This window comes from Porites lutea, chromosome 13 (assembly GCF_958299795.1).
Source record: "Porites lutea chromosome 13, jaPorLute2.1, whole genome shotgun sequence".
In the NCBI taxonomy this organism is placed as follows: Eukaryota; Metazoa; Cnidaria; class Anthozoa; order Scleractinia; family Poritidae; genus Porites; species Porites lutea.
In genome coordinates, this window is record NC_133213.1 from 23841827 (window position 1) to 23857820 (window position 15994).

General features: G+C 36.8%; 3 protein-coding genes across 4 annotated transcripts in view; 1 reads left to right on the forward strand and 2 right to left on the reverse strand.

Annotated features, from left to right (window-relative positions):
• The window catches only part of LOC140923393 (smad nuclear-interacting protein 1-like), a 6373-nt gene extending 208 nt beyond the window's left edge, over nucleotides 1–6165 (forward strand). The window contains exons 2-10 of the mRNA XM_073373483.1: nucleotides 1370–1439; nucleotides 1749–1821; nucleotides 2214–2262; nucleotides 2656–2728; nucleotides 2918–3008; nucleotides 3412–3464; nucleotides 3900–4009; nucleotides 4830–4920; nucleotides 5307–6165. Of these exons, the coding sequence (XP_073229584.1) occupies nucleotides 1370–1439; nucleotides 1749–1821; nucleotides 2214–2262; nucleotides 2656–2728; nucleotides 2918–3008; nucleotides 3412–3464; nucleotides 3900–4009; nucleotides 4830–4920; nucleotides 5307–5411 (715 nt within the window). The 3' untranslated portion in view covers nucleotides 5412–6165. The remainder of the gene's footprint in view (nucleotides 1–1369; nucleotides 1440–1748; nucleotides 1822–2213; nucleotides 2263–2655; nucleotides 2729–2917; nucleotides 3009–3411; nucleotides 3465–3899; nucleotides 4010–4829; nucleotides 4921–5306) is intronic.
• Nucleotides 6166–6628: 463 nt separating this feature from the next.
• On the reverse strand, nucleotides 6629–9657 carry LOC140922905 (piercer of microtubule wall 1 protein-like). Of its 2 annotated transcripts, XM_073372950.1 has the most exons (5): nucleotides 9472–9657; nucleotides 8548–8623; nucleotides 8375–8464; nucleotides 7409–7475; nucleotides 6629–7021 (listed from the first exon to the last, which is right to left on the reverse strand). In XM_073372950.1, the coding sequence occupies exons 1-5, from the start codon at nucleotides 9508–9510 to the stop codon at nucleotides 6886–6888; spliced, it is 408 nt and encodes a 135-aa protein (XP_073229051.1). In that variant the 5' UTR covers nucleotides 9511–9657; the 3' UTR covers nucleotides 6629–6885. The 2 variants fall into 2 exon arrangements, with proteins under 2 accessions (XP_073229051.1, XP_073229052.1); XM_073372951.1 differs by lacking the exon at nucleotides 8375–8464 and having other exon boundaries at nucleotides 8488–8623; nucleotides 9472–9636.
• A 721-nt stretch (nucleotides 9658–10378) lies between these two features.
• Nucleotides 10379–15906, reverse strand: LOC140922250 (F-actin-capping protein subunit alpha-2-like). The gene is made up of 11 exons (XM_073372243.1): nucleotides 15776–15906; nucleotides 15623–15686; nucleotides 15498–15549; nucleotides 14006–14069; nucleotides 13343–13432; nucleotides 12642–12758; nucleotides 12376–12455; nucleotides 12024–12108; nucleotides 11781–11852; nucleotides 11466–11528; nucleotides 10379–10858 (listed from the first exon to the last, which is right to left on the reverse strand). Exons 1-11 carry the CDS (start codon nucleotides 15812–15814, stop codon nucleotides 10718–10720), a joined length of 867 nt encoding a protein of 288 aa, XP_073228344.1. The 5' UTR covers nucleotides 15815–15906; the 3' UTR covers nucleotides 10379–10717.
• Between the last annotated feature and the right edge of the window lie 88 nt (nucleotides 15907–15994).

Sequence of the window (15994 nt, forward strand, 5' to 3'; positions counted from 1 at the left end):
GGCATTAATATTTGCTGACAGTTGTTACAGGGTAAAGAGTGATAAGCTTAATTCTATCTGTCGTTTCATCTTTTACCAATTACATCTACACCGTTCTTAACATTTTCTTGCTCTTAAGATTAGTTACCGCATAATCATGACCCCACGAGCTGACTGCCGGCCACTAAGGGACTGTTCGTTATTTATGCCTAAGGGGGGGCCGGTGTTTAGAGTGGGGGGGTAAAATTTTCAAAATCAATGAAAAAGGGGGGGGGGGGTGTTTTTTTAAAATACAAACAAGGGCAGGGGGTAAGCTTTTAGAAACTGTTGTTTCAACACTTGTGTAGCCGTTTTGCAGACATATTTAAAAAGTTGAACTCTGTATCGATCTTTTCTGGGCCCACGTTAACACCAGCGCTGCAAAGTCGCTTTCCTTATTTAGAACTTCCATACTGTACGATCACAAAAGACCTTGCAATGGATTTTGGTTTATCGGCAACCGGCCAGAACACGTGTTGTACGCAATTTCGCAATCGGGGGCACGTCGCGTCCTGAGAGGAGGGGAGTGGGGGTAGGGGGGTTACATTTTGGGCCTGTCACATAAAGGGGGGGGGGGTAATTTTTTAAATTACCCACTTCCGGGGAGGGGTAAATTTTTCATATGCCTGAATTTCTTGAAAATCACCGGCCCCCCCTTAGGCATAAATAACGAACAGTCCCTAAAACCTTCCTATGACGACATATCAACATAATTTATCATGAGTGAGAGAAAGTTCATGAAATGCATGAAATCAAGAAGTACAGATGCGCTTGTTGGTTTAATGCTAATTTCTAATAATTAGGCTTGTTTCAACCCATTGATTCACTTTGTCATATCTCTGCTGGAGTGTTAATTTAACTCGGGCAAGAGTGTGCTGCTTTTGGCAGCTATTGTCTACTGTATATTCCTTGGAATATCACCTATATACTGTACATGACAGTTCATTATGTAATTGGTAAATGAGACACCAACACTCTTCACTTTAAGGTCACACACGACCAATCCACGTCATGTTCTGATGAAGACTAGCAGTAAGCAGTTGAAATGTTGTGATCTACACGTACATCATGTTAAGAGTCCAATGTTGTGATATGTGCCCTGGCAGCTCAAAAGAAAACTATGAGTACTCCCAAACAAACCTACATCTATATGACCATGTCCGACAACCATGTTTTAATGCACATGTTTTAATGAGTTTTTATCACTCCCAGTAGATGTACTGTGGGTAAATAAGTACTGTTTTGTATTGTATTGATCATACAATAACCTACATGTCATGTTGGTTCTACTCCATTGTGTTACTGACTGAAAAGCATAATATACAATGAAATTGGTTGCCTGTTTATTCAGAAGGTCAAAGCAGCCATCAACAAGTAGCCATCAGGAAAGAAGGCATCAACAGGCATTTAGGAAAGAACAAGTAAGCACTTCCAAGTTGCATTGTTAGTCTAATCTACAATAATGTAGTCAAACCTGTGTACAATAGACACCCTTGGGAAATGGCAAGGTGACCGTTATATATATACAGGGTGACTGCTATATACAGGTCAACTTTGCAAAAAATATAAGGCAGCTAAAAATTTGGGAAGTTGTTCAGTTAATGTAATATACAGGGTGACCACTATATATAGGTTTGACTGTAGTATTTTCATGTGACAAAGACCCAGCTATATAGTGACTGTTTATAAATTTACAAAGGACTTAGAATGTTAGTCTTTTTCCTGAACAGAATACATCATCACGAGAAAGAAGAAGGGATAGAACAGATAGAGAAAGAAGTCAAAGAGGAAGTCCTCAAAGAGGTTGTGATAATAAGATATTTTAGTATTTTAAATTTTTAAAATCTTTTATTCATACATGTTGCCACTAAACACATTATTAATCATGAAACAAAGCAAATTACTTTTTATTTGTTGACTTTGTCACTAGTATGGATACCAAACACAGTATAGTTACATTTTTAAGTTAATAGGTAATGCAATTTACCAGTATAGAAGTTTGTGCACTGTTTATGTTCGATCTAGCTGTTGTCATGTTCTGACATGCCTGAACCATTATGCTTTTCAGTTTAATATGAGCACAAACTATCCTGTTTATTTTTGAGATTTAGTTGAATTATTATCTTTAAATAATGCAAATAATGGAGAAAATAATGTTTTTTTGAATCACTAATACTTTATCTCTTGCTGTGAAGATGACAGATCACATCATCAGAGAAGTGAGCAAAACAGTCAGTCTGAAACGTAAGTATTATCCATTATTAATTTGCAGTTTTCATTTCCTGTTTCCATTTTTCTTATTCCTCTACATTAATTTTGTGAGTAGGCATCAGCTAATTCAGGAGGGAACTGGATAATGTGAAGACTGGTGGACAGGAGTAAGCACTGCAAACCATAATTTTCCAAAAGAAGATCAGAAGACAAAAATTAGAACTCAACTGAAAATGCTTTTAATAAACACTGCATCCTGTAGACTCGAAGAATTCTAAGTACTGCAAAGTAAGATTGAGTAATACTAAGGAAAAATATAGAGCACAAAATGCATGTATTACTGTTTAATTCTCTAGCACTGTAAACTCCAATGTTTGCTCAAACAGTCAAACCATTCTTCATAGTTATTTTTTTATTTTATTTCAGGGCTGAACAGAACATAGATGGTCCAAACTACAATCTGTCTGGAAAATTAACAGAATATACAAACACTTACAAGGTATACCAAAAGTTCACAGTTCTGATGTTTTAGTCGGGACCTACATGCATGTATTTCTGCCAATAACAGTGCAACAAATGTTAGCTATGCACACAGGACAACCATGAAGCACCCACAGGGAGACCATCAAAATTATCCATAAATGTAGGCCATGTCATGTGATGTACTTTATTTTTGTCTTGTTTCTAGGGAGTTGTTATCAAATACAATGAGCCCCCAGAGGCACGGAAGCCTAAAACAAGATGGCGACTATATCCATTTAAAGGGGAGGAAGCAATGTGTGAGTAGCCCAACTAGCCTCTGTGAACTAAAAGGGCCATCCTAAGGGAAGAGAGAAGCAACCACTTACGTCAGTCCTTTATAGTCCATTGGCAATGTGCGTTGGACAATTTGGTCTAATAAAACTTTGGTATTTGGCCACTATTGTTGGTTTTCATCAATAGAATACATAAAAAAGTATTTAATGATGAAGAAATTTATACAACTGCAGAAAGTGATGGTTCTCAAGAGTCAATAATTAGTTATTCTTACTTTCCTTAATTTCCTAACCCTAATATTATTCATCATTGTAAGTAATTATTAGGGCAAGGAGAAACAGGATATTGAGAATCAACCAACAGACAGGAGGTTGAAACTATTTCATCCTGAATTTCATTTTGTCGTACAACTTTTCCTTCTTGCAGCTGTTATGTACATCCATCGCCAAAGTGCTTACCTGCTGGGGAGACAAAGACATGTATGTACAAACATGACATGTACATTAAAAAGAAAACCAACTTACAAGAACAAAATGTAATATTACCCATTTGAAAAGTGAAGGTTGTTTGTGTTGCTGAGTTTTTCTCTCTCCTTTGGTCAATTTTGTTTTCAGCCTAGGTCAATTTGTTTCAACCTTAATTTTGTTAAGGTTGCACCATCAATCTAAGGTTATCCTAAGCTTAAACTTAACTAACTGAGGTTAGAATATGATCAAAGTAAGCCAAGCTATAGCTAAGTTTGCCATATTTGGCAGCCTGACAGGCATGATCTACGCAGCTCTGTACTTTATATCTGAGGTTATAAACCAAATGTAAAATTTTTCCTCAAAGTGCCCTTCATAAAAGGATCAGTTGAAAGGCTGGTGGAACAGTATTAACTGATGTAGTTCCTCCCTGCATTATATTATTTGCAGATAGTGGATATTGCAATTGACCATCCATCATGCTCAAAACAACATGCAGTTTTACAGTACAGACTAGTTGATCATACAAAGACAGATGGAACTGTTGGAAGAAAAGTGAAGTAAGTAGTTATTCATAACATACTCAGTATAGATAAAAATATGCTGTAAGAGTATAGGACATTCATCATCTGTTGGTCTTATGCTGTGCCTCTTTTCATGATAGAGTGATTTCCCTACCCTTCGAGCAGAGGCTACATTTTTGAGGTATGAGCTGGTGTGAGATTTCGCACGCCAGCTCATACCGCGAAAATGTAGCCTCTGCTTGCAAGGTATGATTTCCCAGACCTTAAAATGATAACACAGGAACAAAACTAAAACAGCAACTTAACAAACAAACAAGATTGAAAAATTTAATTATCAGAAAGACATAAAAGCATGCAGCTTTTGGTATGGTTATGGTAAGCACACAAGGCATTTCAAGCTGAAAAAATTTACTGTGAAGTAATTTCCAGTAAGTTTGGAAAATATAAACTGGGCCAGTGTCAACTGGACAATAATCTTTTATGACACTTTTTTCTTCCAAAACAACAAAACTGTGTTTTGACCTTTTAAACTTATTTAAACTTATTTTTAAATACCTTTTTATTATTTAATAACTTATTCCAACTATATTATAAAATAAAATAACAAACACATCAAGAAACCATTTTTAAAGGTCAAATGGAAACCACTCTTGCAACACATATTTACAGAATAAAAATATTATACACAGCCAGAATTGATTTTTTTCTGTTATTGAGCATGATCCGGTTTATTTATTCTTTTGGTTGCAGTTAGTTTTAAACATGGAAGACAACTTAATTTTGTGTTAAAAGATGAGAGGCTATATGAATAATATTATGCAGTATCTAACTTTTGACTATATGATATTAACTCCAGGCCCTATATTATTGACTTGGAGTCTATAAATGGAACTTATCTAAACAACCAAAGAGTAGAACCCAGACGATTCTATGAATTGAAAGAAAAGGTCAGTATGTTTCTAACTTTCATACTTGAAAGTCAGCAGTAAACACTAAACATTCTCATGATTCTTGTGATTTTGATTCTGTTGAGCTTTTGAATTTCTCTAGGTGTACATGCTCCCACAACTCTGGGGGTGGGGGGGTGGATGATGACAACTCCAACTTCATCATCAGTGAAAATAATATTAACCTTCAGATTGCAGGGATGTAGCCAAGGAAAAACTGAGTAGGCTTATTTGTCAGTCAAGCTGGAGCTGGTGAAATAAGCTGGCTGCGGCCTTTAGGGACATTCCTGAGATTGAAGAAAATAAGTTTTAATTGTCACCAAATGAATTTTATTGCAGCTAAAATTCTTTGGTAGAAGTTTATTTCTGCTTTATTATTTTGTCAGGATGTTCTAAAATTTGGTTTTTCAACGAGGGAATATGTAATTCTAACAGAGAAGTCACAAGACAGTGATGATGATGAACCTGAACCTGGCAATGAGGAAGGCTAAAAGCAAAATTTGGTCAGGATTGTGTTTGAAAGAAGACTGTTTAACTGATAATCTGGCCACTGCTGTTGTGTTACCTAAGCTGAGCAGTATTCATCAGCTGTACACAGGATCAGTCAGCCATTTCCAGAAATTTATCAAAGGGATTGTCATCCTAATTTGCTGTAGAGCAGCATAAAATCTCTCCACTTTCAGAACTACATGTTTAAAGCTTGATTTTCTCAGTAATTTTTATGTTCTGATGTTTTTCCTTCATTGCTTCATAAAAATTATACATGTTACCAAGTCACCCAAGCAAGGCTCTTACTATAGCATTTTCACTATTTTTGATAAAGATAAATGCAGATACTAAAAGATTCATACATTTACTATTCATACACTGTATGTACCAAGGAAACCATCCCACAGTAGTTTTTAATTTTAAGCTCCAGACAAGTCCAATACTTGATTAGCCATTTCAGGTCATTCCTGACAGTTAAATCTTTTGTTTAGTGCCTACTGAGTTCTGACAAGGTCTCCAATGTACATAAAAGAAATTACAGCTAATGCTTGTTCATAGAAGGACAGTATCACAAACAAACTTTCAAGCTCATAAACCTTACTTATGAAGGACAGCTATACAGGAAATTTAAAACACTAGTTTCTTTGTTAATAAATGAGACAATAAAGTTTTGTTCCTTGCAAGAAAATGAAGTACTAAAGCTACCTACTGTTACAGCATCAGACTTTAACTCTCAGCTGTCTGTTAGTGATCACCCCTACATTTTTTTGTTCTAATGCTATTTTTCCCTGTTGACTCATTTTTTCTTTTACAACTGGGCATTAACTAGGCTTCATTTTGGTGAAAAAGTTATTGGGAAAGATTTTAGGATTGCATGAAAGGAAAGTTAGATGAGTAGTGGAACAACATTTTCAGGGGAATTTTCGGGTCAAATGTTTCTCTCCAGCATCCTTGACTGAATTGTGCTTATTCTGGCACGGTTTCAAAGATATCTTCCCCTTGCACAAGATAGATGACAAAGTTGTCCTTGAGCGTTAAAACTGATGAGGTCACAAGCAGTAAAATGGGTGTGAATCTGCACAATTGGTTAAGGATGGTTCATCAGGGGTGAAGGGGTTTTTTAAAACGTCAGCAACATTTTGGTCACAAAAACAAGATATAAGAATGGTACTGCCAGGGACTATAATTATTTTATAAAGACACAAAATATACAAACAAGACAAGTAAAATAACTTTATCTAATTTGTTAAAATGTACAGAAAAAAAAAACAACATAAAAGTAGTTACGTAGTTCACAAAATTCTGTTCATTTCAGATACTTGAAACACATGCAGTTGTCAGCTTGTACTACCAACTGTCTGGTGATAATAGCTCAAAGCAAATTAAATAATATGTACAAATATATGAGAGGATTACATTCTCATTTCAAATAGCAGCTTATTTACATTTTTCAAAAGTCCCTACATGTATCTAGATTTACACAATGCTTTTGTCCAATGCTGTATTAAGGCCCTGATTTCTGTACATTCCACATGTCCCTAAATGTTCACTAAATTTCTGGACTTTTGCATGAAAACTTGTAGGCATAGTGTGTACGGTAGGACGATGGCTCCTGCAAGATAAAAGAAATCTTTAGTTATAAACACCAGTTAGGTTCTCTTATGCTTTCATTATGCTGAAGATAACTTTAAAGAAAATGTAAATGCTAGTTATTTTGTTGAGAAAAATAATGAATTGGAGCCACACTCTCAAGACAAAATTCTGGTATCTCTAGGGACATTTCTGATCCTAAACTGAATCATTTTTATAGGCCCTGACCAGAAGGCAACTTTCAATCAGCTTTCCAGGATGTGACTCTTTACTTAAAGTAACTAAAACTGGCTGTATTTGATGACTTCTTTAAAGATACTTTATTTACACACTGGTTTAACAAAAGGGGGGGCTGGTATATTAATATTTGATGGTAATTTGCATAATGGTCAAAATTTATGTTGCTTACCCATAATCCATCGCACTTGTCATGTACATGGGGTTTTGTTTCTTTGTGCTGTAACCCTGAAACCAATCTAATTAGAGAACAGTCTTAAATCAGTACAGTTAAGCAGTATAATATACATGTATAATAAATACAGTGTATCCAGTGGAATGAAGTGTAGTTGTAAATGAAGCCTATGAGAACAGTTTCGACAGAAAAGATAACAGCAAAACCTTACAACAACAGATTTGCAGATTCTTCCAAGCAAGCAAGAAAGAAAGTGACTTACGAATTAACATCTGGAATGAGGCTACAAACTTTACTAGAAAGAGAGTTATAGTGTAAATACAATCATTAAGTACTTCTGCATTCTACATCGCCTTAAACCTTATACCTTTTTAACTTACAGTTTAACTCATTATGGTGGGATTTCATTGAGGACTCACCCACTTGCTTCTTAAAAAGTGAGAATAGTGTACAAAATCTACACCAACTGACTATATACGATACTTACAGTCACTCATCTAATGGAGAGTACTCTCCATAATTTTTGGCAGGTGGCTAGGTAGAGGCCCTGCCAGGGTAAATTCCGACAAGCGACATGGCCCAAAAAGTAGGGACAGTCCGTAAAATGAAATCGCCACAAGAGACAACCTCCCTTGGCGAAATTGCGACAGTGACAGCAAAGCCGACAATAAGCGACAAGCATTTATAAGCACTGACACAAGACGTTTTAAAATTCAGACGGGCGACACGGGACCCCCCCTGGCAAGGCCTCTGGGTACGAATTATGAATTTATGAAATTTATCATTTTTTCATTTCCAGTGTTCATTATGCAAATAATTAAATACAAATTTACTTGTATTTTTGTCCTCAAAATATTTCTTTTAACTGAAAAAAAAACCTCAGTGTTATCAAATTGAAAAAACCTTTTTGTTTTCATATCAATGATGAGCCCGGCTCACTCCTCAACCAAGTCTATGGCCTACCTTCATCCTGGCGCTCTGTAACTGGAAGATTATAAACTTCCGTAGGACACGAGAAAACAGGGTTTCCAAGGTTATTAATTACAGTGTTATCTGTAAGAAAGAATGAGACATACCCGGGTTATCAAACCGCTCAGGAATGTTGAAAGTGCGGTAATAGTCAGAAGTAATGGCACCTTTGCCTGGTTTGGTCTTCTCAAAGTCATCTGCTGCACCAGCACCTTCTACAGACTGTTGAACCTTATCACTGTCCTGTAATGAAAAAACAACAATGAAACTCTTGTAAGCAAACAACTGGAGACTGACAGCAGCTGTCTGCTGGATGGTCAGCTTGTGCATGCTAGCCATGGCCCTGAATTAATTCCAGAGGAATAATGTCAGAGACCTTGACAGATATACTGTTCACGTGCAGGGTATGGACTGCTACTAGCTCTAATACACCAGGGAAATGTACATACCCTGGGAAACCACAGCTGCCAGTATAATAATTTTACAAAACTCTGTGGCAAACAGGTTTGCTTATCTGTAACTGTAGGTGGAAACGATGTGTGTGTTATGATCCCTATTCAGCCATCATCCTCAGGTTAATCCTCAGGTTAATGGTCACTTTGGCAACTGACCCAGCCCTCGCCCCCACCCGAGGGGGAAATTGAATGGTAAAAGGTTCCACTGAGTTACTGCGTTCTGTTTTCTCTGGTGACATGAACAGTTGGAACAGAGTGTCTTGAACATATACCTGGCCCTTTAACAGGAAATTAAAAAATTTTAAAGCACCTACATTTTTATCTGGCCCTTGATATATCTGCACTAAGTAAGCTTATATGCTGGTATTTCAGGCAAAGATTCAATACCCATGGTGTAACCGGTTGTACTCTGTGCGAATAAAGGTTTGTTGAGGTATTTTACTCAAGTACAAACTATTATTGACTAGCAATCGTGAAATAACTGAACTGCTGTTATAACTTTTGGGCACAAATTCTTAAGTTTTTCACCATTTTATTTATCGATCTTTGAAAATCGAATTAAGAACGAGCGTGATGCTCGCTTTTCTCTTCTGCATCGATCTATATTGACTACACGTTCAAAGTACATTTACTTACTTTTGGCTGCTGATCAAGGTTTTCTAATCCTGCTGACATTCTTTAGACGGCGTTAAATGTACACAGTGTTTTAAACAAATACACACAAGTCAGTCGAATCTCCGCAAGCTTTCCTTCGACGTCTCAATATGGCCGACCGTAAATCGTCTTAATCGTTGCTGTGGCAACCAAACCAAAACGCACAAGGGTTTTAGTTACCAGTACTGCTCTTCTCGTCTGAATAATTTTCCCAGGCCCTCGCAGCCGGGTTCTATAGAACGTGGGTTGGGCCAGGGCTGGGCAGGGGTTGGAATATATTTTGAGATGAACAAGAAAGTTGCTCGCTCCGTGGTGACGGACAAGTCCAGGTCTAGAATTTCAAGTCATGATTACATTTACCTCTCCATTAGTCTGCTACACAGCCGGTTTTAGTGTTGTCATGAATGGCAACGCTCCTCTTCCATGAGCGTTGGGTGACAAAACTAAAAACGGCTGCTTTAGAAATTCATTTTATCTTACTATGACTGGGTCTTGGAGGAAAGGGTTAACATTATAAGCTCTGGTTATATATTCAAGGACATAAAATTTTGGCTTAATATTTAGCCATCAGTCTATTGCATCATGCCATGCCCCTCACCAAATAGGAAGTGAGAGACTGGTATTCTTGTGCAATGTATTACTGCATGTTCACAGAGTACCAGACATTGAATGAACCACTTCCGAGTAGCCTCAAGTCTGTTTTAAAGTGAGGGTAAAAGCAAAGGATTTGATATGAAAAAGATCTTTTATTTTCATGCAAATAAAGCTTCTACAAGAAAGTTTTACAAGAAAGGTCTTGGCCTCATTTTGAAAGTGAGGGTCTTTGAAACTCAGAAAAGGCCTATTTATAACAATAATTGGACATCGAAGACAAAAATACTCATCTCAGTTTTCCATAACATCACTTGTATTTTTCTTCACTGTTTGTACATAAGCAGTTGATATTTACTTCATTTTTTAAATTATCTTACAAGAATCAACTAAAGTCCCGTCTACTGAGGAAAAATATTAGCAGGAACTTTAACTTTTCAAATGCAAGTTTGGAAGAGAAACTCCAAAAAGCCAATTCTGTCACAAAGCCATTCGTTAAATATCTTCCGAAAATGCTGCTAATCGAGCTCTACACTTAGGTATTCCGTTAATACAATCACTAATAGGATTTTTTGGTACTTAAAAGTCCTCAGCTGTATTTTATAAAAAATCGTCCACACTGCTCTCCTAACATAACCTAAGAACTTTTAAGCTCTTGTCCAATCTTATAGTTAAGAATCTTGTTCCAGTCTATTTTAGTGCGTGTAATTGGTAGCTGTCTTCGTAAAGCTTTAAACGTTGTATCCGACATGGTACTATAGTTTTCCGACAGTGCTCTCTGGGGAAAAAAGCAAAATCATGATAAAATTTAGCATGTTTTTCCATCAACCTTTTGAGGTGAACATTTGTACAAATACGATGACGTTCTACACAAAAAACTGTACTCAGCAACAAGGACTGAAATTCAAATTCACAAAAATTTATCACTGCAGACAAAAACAACAACAACAACAAAACAAACAAGCAGATACAAAAGTCAATAATTTGAGACACAAAACGCCCTCAAAAATGTCAAAAAACAATTACATTAGGCAAATCATCGACTCCCCAGATCAACTCTTCACAAGGTGGGTTTAAGAACTGAAAGTCTATGCAAAACACTGAAGGAGGATTTAAACAGGATACAACAAATCTCAGACCATTCGTTATCAACTCTAAGGGATCAGTGAGTTACGTGGAGTAACATTATATATGTCATGAAAATCTCAGAAGAATGGGAATTGCACTATCTGACAACTATCATCACTTATATGCTGAGAAAACCCACGAGTTTGTCCCAGATACCAAATTAAGTAACTTTATGAAATTATACAATTCCCTGACATTGGCAAACTTTCCAGAATTAATTAATAATACAAAGTGGAAAAGAAATCCCAACTAATTACCTGATAGTCAGTTTCTGCATTATCTACGATCTGCAAAAAATGCTTGGCTGTTCCATGCTCACTCTGGAAATGGACAGTACATTAATAGAATTTCAACTTTCAATATGGTACAATTATAATAAACTTAACAAACACAATTATAATAACTTAATGAAGCACAAAAAGTATTTTTTTCCTTTTGTTGATAAACCCTCTCCCCTTATAGCTCATGCTCTGCATGTTTTGTTCTTGTTGTCATCATATTTTTGTCCATGTAAGTGCTTTAATTAATATTAGAAGACAAGGAAAAGAGGGGTACACAGAAACAATACTTACCGTGACTTTGAGGTCTTCCTTCACCTCTTTGGTTGTGACAAGTTGAACATTTCCATCTTCATAATAATGAACCTGAAAAGGATAAATAAAAAGCAGCCATGTTACCAATTTTTCCAATCACAACTGTAGAAAAGATAAATTGTTGTTTTTGTTGCGTGGACAGGTAATGTGCAGCATAAGATTTGTGGGTGGGATTTACTATTGCAACACGTTCTCTCTCTACAACCATTGTTAGATTATTACCTGTACTTTAAGGATTCCAGTGACCTCTACATTTCCTCCTGATGGCTGAAATGACACAGACCACTCTGAACGCCAACGACCATTCCTGAAAATGGACAAGATCGCCAGAGTTAATAACAGAATGGCAAAAAGTGGTCTTGAACCAAGTATTCCCTTTCTTCTCCCTTGTCTGCATGCTCTTTGTGTTCTCTTTTAAGAATTCCCCTTCCTTTGAGAACTCCTGCCTTGACAGACTTTCGCATGTACATCGTAGAACCCACAATGCAATAACATGCAAAGCATCCCAGTTGTTCTTGACTACAAGATGAAAATAATACACTCTGTACACTTGGAGAGATAATTATTAACTCACCAAAAATTTTGAGGTTGAAACTGGTGATCTTCTATACAAGCAGTAATATTTATTGTACCACCAGAGCTGCTACCATAAACCTATTTAAACAACAGAATTTTGGAAATAAAAAATTATTTACCACTGGCAGCAGCAACAAGAACAAAATGTACGAGAAACTTATCAAAAGAAAACAAATTTGCATTCAACAGACAATGATGATTGCACATCAATCAATGCACATGTGGCAAATGTTAGCAAGAAACTATGCTTATGTTGGTACATACAGTGCAGACTCCGTGTGGATAATGATCTCTGACATATGCAGTGACACTTTCCTCAATAGCACTCCTCCATGGTTCAGCTGTTGGATTGGGATCATGGTCAGCGAGATTACTTGCTTCCTGCAACAAATACACCCAACATTGTAAGACTTTCAATCAAAACATTCTTTTCAGGGATTTTAAATGATAAATAATCATTACAATTAACAAATGTCATGTTCAAGGTCAAAAGTGATCATAATAAAGAATCCATAGTTATAAAAAGGAAAATATATATTCAATCAGAAGAGAGAGTAAATAAAAAAGATCATCAAGTTTATGCAATCGATTACACACAGCTCTGGGCAAAAAGCAAAGTGTCCAGCCAGCAAAAACACAAAAAGGTTTAGGGGAGAATTTCTCTTTGGTTTTGATGAGAGACACTAATGCAAGTAACAGTAGAAGTCACACCCATTTTACTTCGAAGAATTTAGGAGCTCCCCAAGTTTTTGTTGATTTATTTTTTTCCCAAAACAATGAATGTCAACATCATTTCAGGTTTAAAAAATGTTAGTCATCTGTCCTCCAGTGATGGAATAGCTTATCACAGAAGTTTTCACCAAATTGAAGTCTTTTAATGGAGATTGTTGAATCTTTTCCCTGGCCTCTCAGCCAAATACCATGCGGTTATAACATGAGAACACAACAATAATAACATTTCCCACCTTGCGCAAGTGGTCATAATGAAAAGCCTTTTTGCTTCTGGGATCATGGAATCTTCCATCAGGAAGTTCACCGTGTTTGGTCACTAATACCTGAATAAATAAGTTAAATAATTTATTAAACAACAATGCAAACTAGACTTCCCACATTGAAGATATGATTGCTTGTGAGGTGTCACATATGACTTTAAATACCCACAATCTACTAGACTCTCTTACTTCAGGACTTACGAAGACTAAACGACAAGGCTGCTGCCTAATGGGTGCCCGGATGCCAGAGGCTCCAACAATTTGCTTGCAGGCAACTACAATTTTTAACAAGGAGCCTGCACTGGTGCCTAAAACTTATGATTTTTATGGCAATAGCCTTTATACCTACTTCCAATGAAGGAGCAACAGAATTCCCTGCTCATTTTGCACTTTTGAAACACAAGCATAAAACCTGTGCTCAACCACCATAGGCAAAAAATTTCCACTGATAAAAGTAAACAAAGAGGCACTTTCTGGAAATTCAAAACTTGAATGAATCGAGTTTCAAACATCTGCTCCTAGAGATGTGGCTTGGGCTTCTCACCCTTTTTTTTTGGAGCCAAAAGGGCTCTGAAAAAATTTTCTTAGGCAGCAGCATTGAAAGAACAATAATACTTTATGGTGTCCACGACTTACTTGTTCATCAGTACCCTCAAGTTTGACTGGAGTAAATTGATCTTTGTTGTAATCAGAGAAGGCACTGTTGATAAATTGAAATAGAAGTAACATTGACATATTAAATGTGACGCATAGCATTTCATTAATATCCAGACCCCAGGAAGCGGGTCGAAAAAACCAGGCGCAGCTGAGTTTTTGAAGACTGACTTTAAGGTTTCTGTATATATATATATATATATATATATTGGATATTAAGATGCTTGATATCATAGGTTCTCACATTGACACTAAGCTCAAGATCTGATATCCAAACCACCATCATTGTAGAGATTTCCTTTGCATTCTCTTCATGAGGTATAAATCAGGATTGAGAAATGCTGATCTTGTGAAACTGATACAATGTTGTAAGGTTCAATTTTATAGTAACCCCAGTGAGGTTTAAATATCAATAACCCTAATTTGCTCAAGAAGGTAAAAGCGTGAAGCCTTCTGGTTGCAAATAGCCTGCGAAAACATCCGTTTCTCCTCGCTCTTCGCCGCTGAGGACGTTTCGCGCGGAGGAACGTCTGCAACTCAGTGACAGAAATTCCATACTGATGACGCAAATCAATGTTTACATAATAAATCCGGTAGTTATGGGGTTCCCAGTATAAATTTGCCCAATTTTACGTTTCTCCTGGTCGATTTTGGTAAAGTGCTGTGTTCATCTGCAAACGAGCTCCAGCGAAACTCAAATGCTTCTTCTAGAGAAGACTATATTCCACAAATATTGACTGTTTAGTTAGAAATTCTACGCGGTTACATTTGACCTTTGTGGACTTTTGTCTATTGTCTGTCATTCATAAACAATAGCTAACAATAGCAAAACAATGTAACTGCTCCGTCGACCTATCAGTGCTTGTGACCGGATTCTGGACAGATTTTACATCATCAGTATGGAATTTCTGCCGTTGAGTCACAGACGTTCCTCCGCGCGAAACGTCCCCAGCGGCGAAGAGCGAGGAGAAACGGATGTTTTTGCAGGCTAGGTTGCAAATGGCTTATTGTTTATCACAGGTCACTGGGATGGGGCAACAAGCAGGGTGAGTGTTAGACCAAATGTATCGGAGTCAGCTAAGAGAACATTATATTGAGAAGCAATGGCATGGGAAAGAAAAAAAAATACAAAAAAAACACCTACATGTGCCCCCCTACAGCCACACTTCTGTAATTTTGTGGCTAAACACCCTCTCAAGGTTAAATATTACATATCTACGGGCATTGGTGAGTCAAAATCAATAACAAAAACAACAATTACGTTTTTTGATATTGTGACTTGTTTTTTCAAAGTGCCACCAATTTGTATACAGAGTAACTGTCGTCAATAGTTTACTTTCCAGTCGCATTTTCGTATTGAGAAGAAGAACGCTTTTATTTTTTCCTTACAAAATCTTTTTATAATCAAGGATTGACTTTACAGTCATGAGCTACCTCAAATTAGATAAGTTTTAATTAGTACTCTCACACAAACCTGGCAGCTTCCTCCTTCAGCAAATTGTCATTACTCAACAAGATACGGACATCTAAAGGAAAAGGAAAGCAGGTCGAAAAAAAGGCCAAAGAACAGAAAATTACATCAAAAACGTTCACCCCTACCATTGAAAACTTCGTTGAACTCTCCTGGTGGGGCGTGTTTGATGAAATCAGAGGCAATCCGCACCTGAGATTTGAAGGAAATTGAGGTATAAAAAGCTGTATAGCTGCATGTGCCAAGACAGCTACTAAGGGAAATGTTAAAATTGTTCATACCTTCTCTGCGTCTGAAATGGGCTCATCATAGTCGGCCATTTTCTACAAGATTCTTTCACTTTCCGGAATAAAAACTCTGCAAAATTCAAGATGGCTGCGATTATTCCGCAAAAGTATCCCGAGGTATCATGGGAAGAGTAGTCTAACTTCCCCATCCGGAAATATCCAAATATGGGCATAAAATTTTATCGAGCCAGCGAGACTATTATTTTTGTTAGC

Coding starts and splice junctions, on each gene's coding strand:
- LOC140922250 (XM_073372243.1), bottom strand. CDS start 15,814: ATGGCCGACTATGATGAGCCCATTTCAGACGCAGAGAAG. Junction 15,550..15,622: donor GTTCAACGAAGTTTTCAATG/GTAGGGGTGAAC, acceptor CTTTTCCTTTAG/ATGTCCGTATCTTGTTGAGT. Junction 13,433..14,005: donor TTGAGGGTACTGATGAACAA/GTAAGTCGTGGA, acceptor TTATTTATTCAG/GTATTAGTGACCAAACACGG.
- LOC140922905 (XM_073372950.1), bottom strand. CDS start 9,510: ATGTCAGCAGGATTAGAAAACCTTGATCAGCAGCCAAAA. Junction 8,465..8,547: donor GAAGACCAAACCAGGCAAAG/GTGCCATTACTT, acceptor TCTTTCTTACAG/ATAACACTGTAATTAATAAC. Junction 7,476..8,374: donor TACAGAGCGCCAGGATGAAG/GTAGGCCATAGA, acceptor TTCTCTAATTAG/ATTGGTTTCAGGGTTACAGC.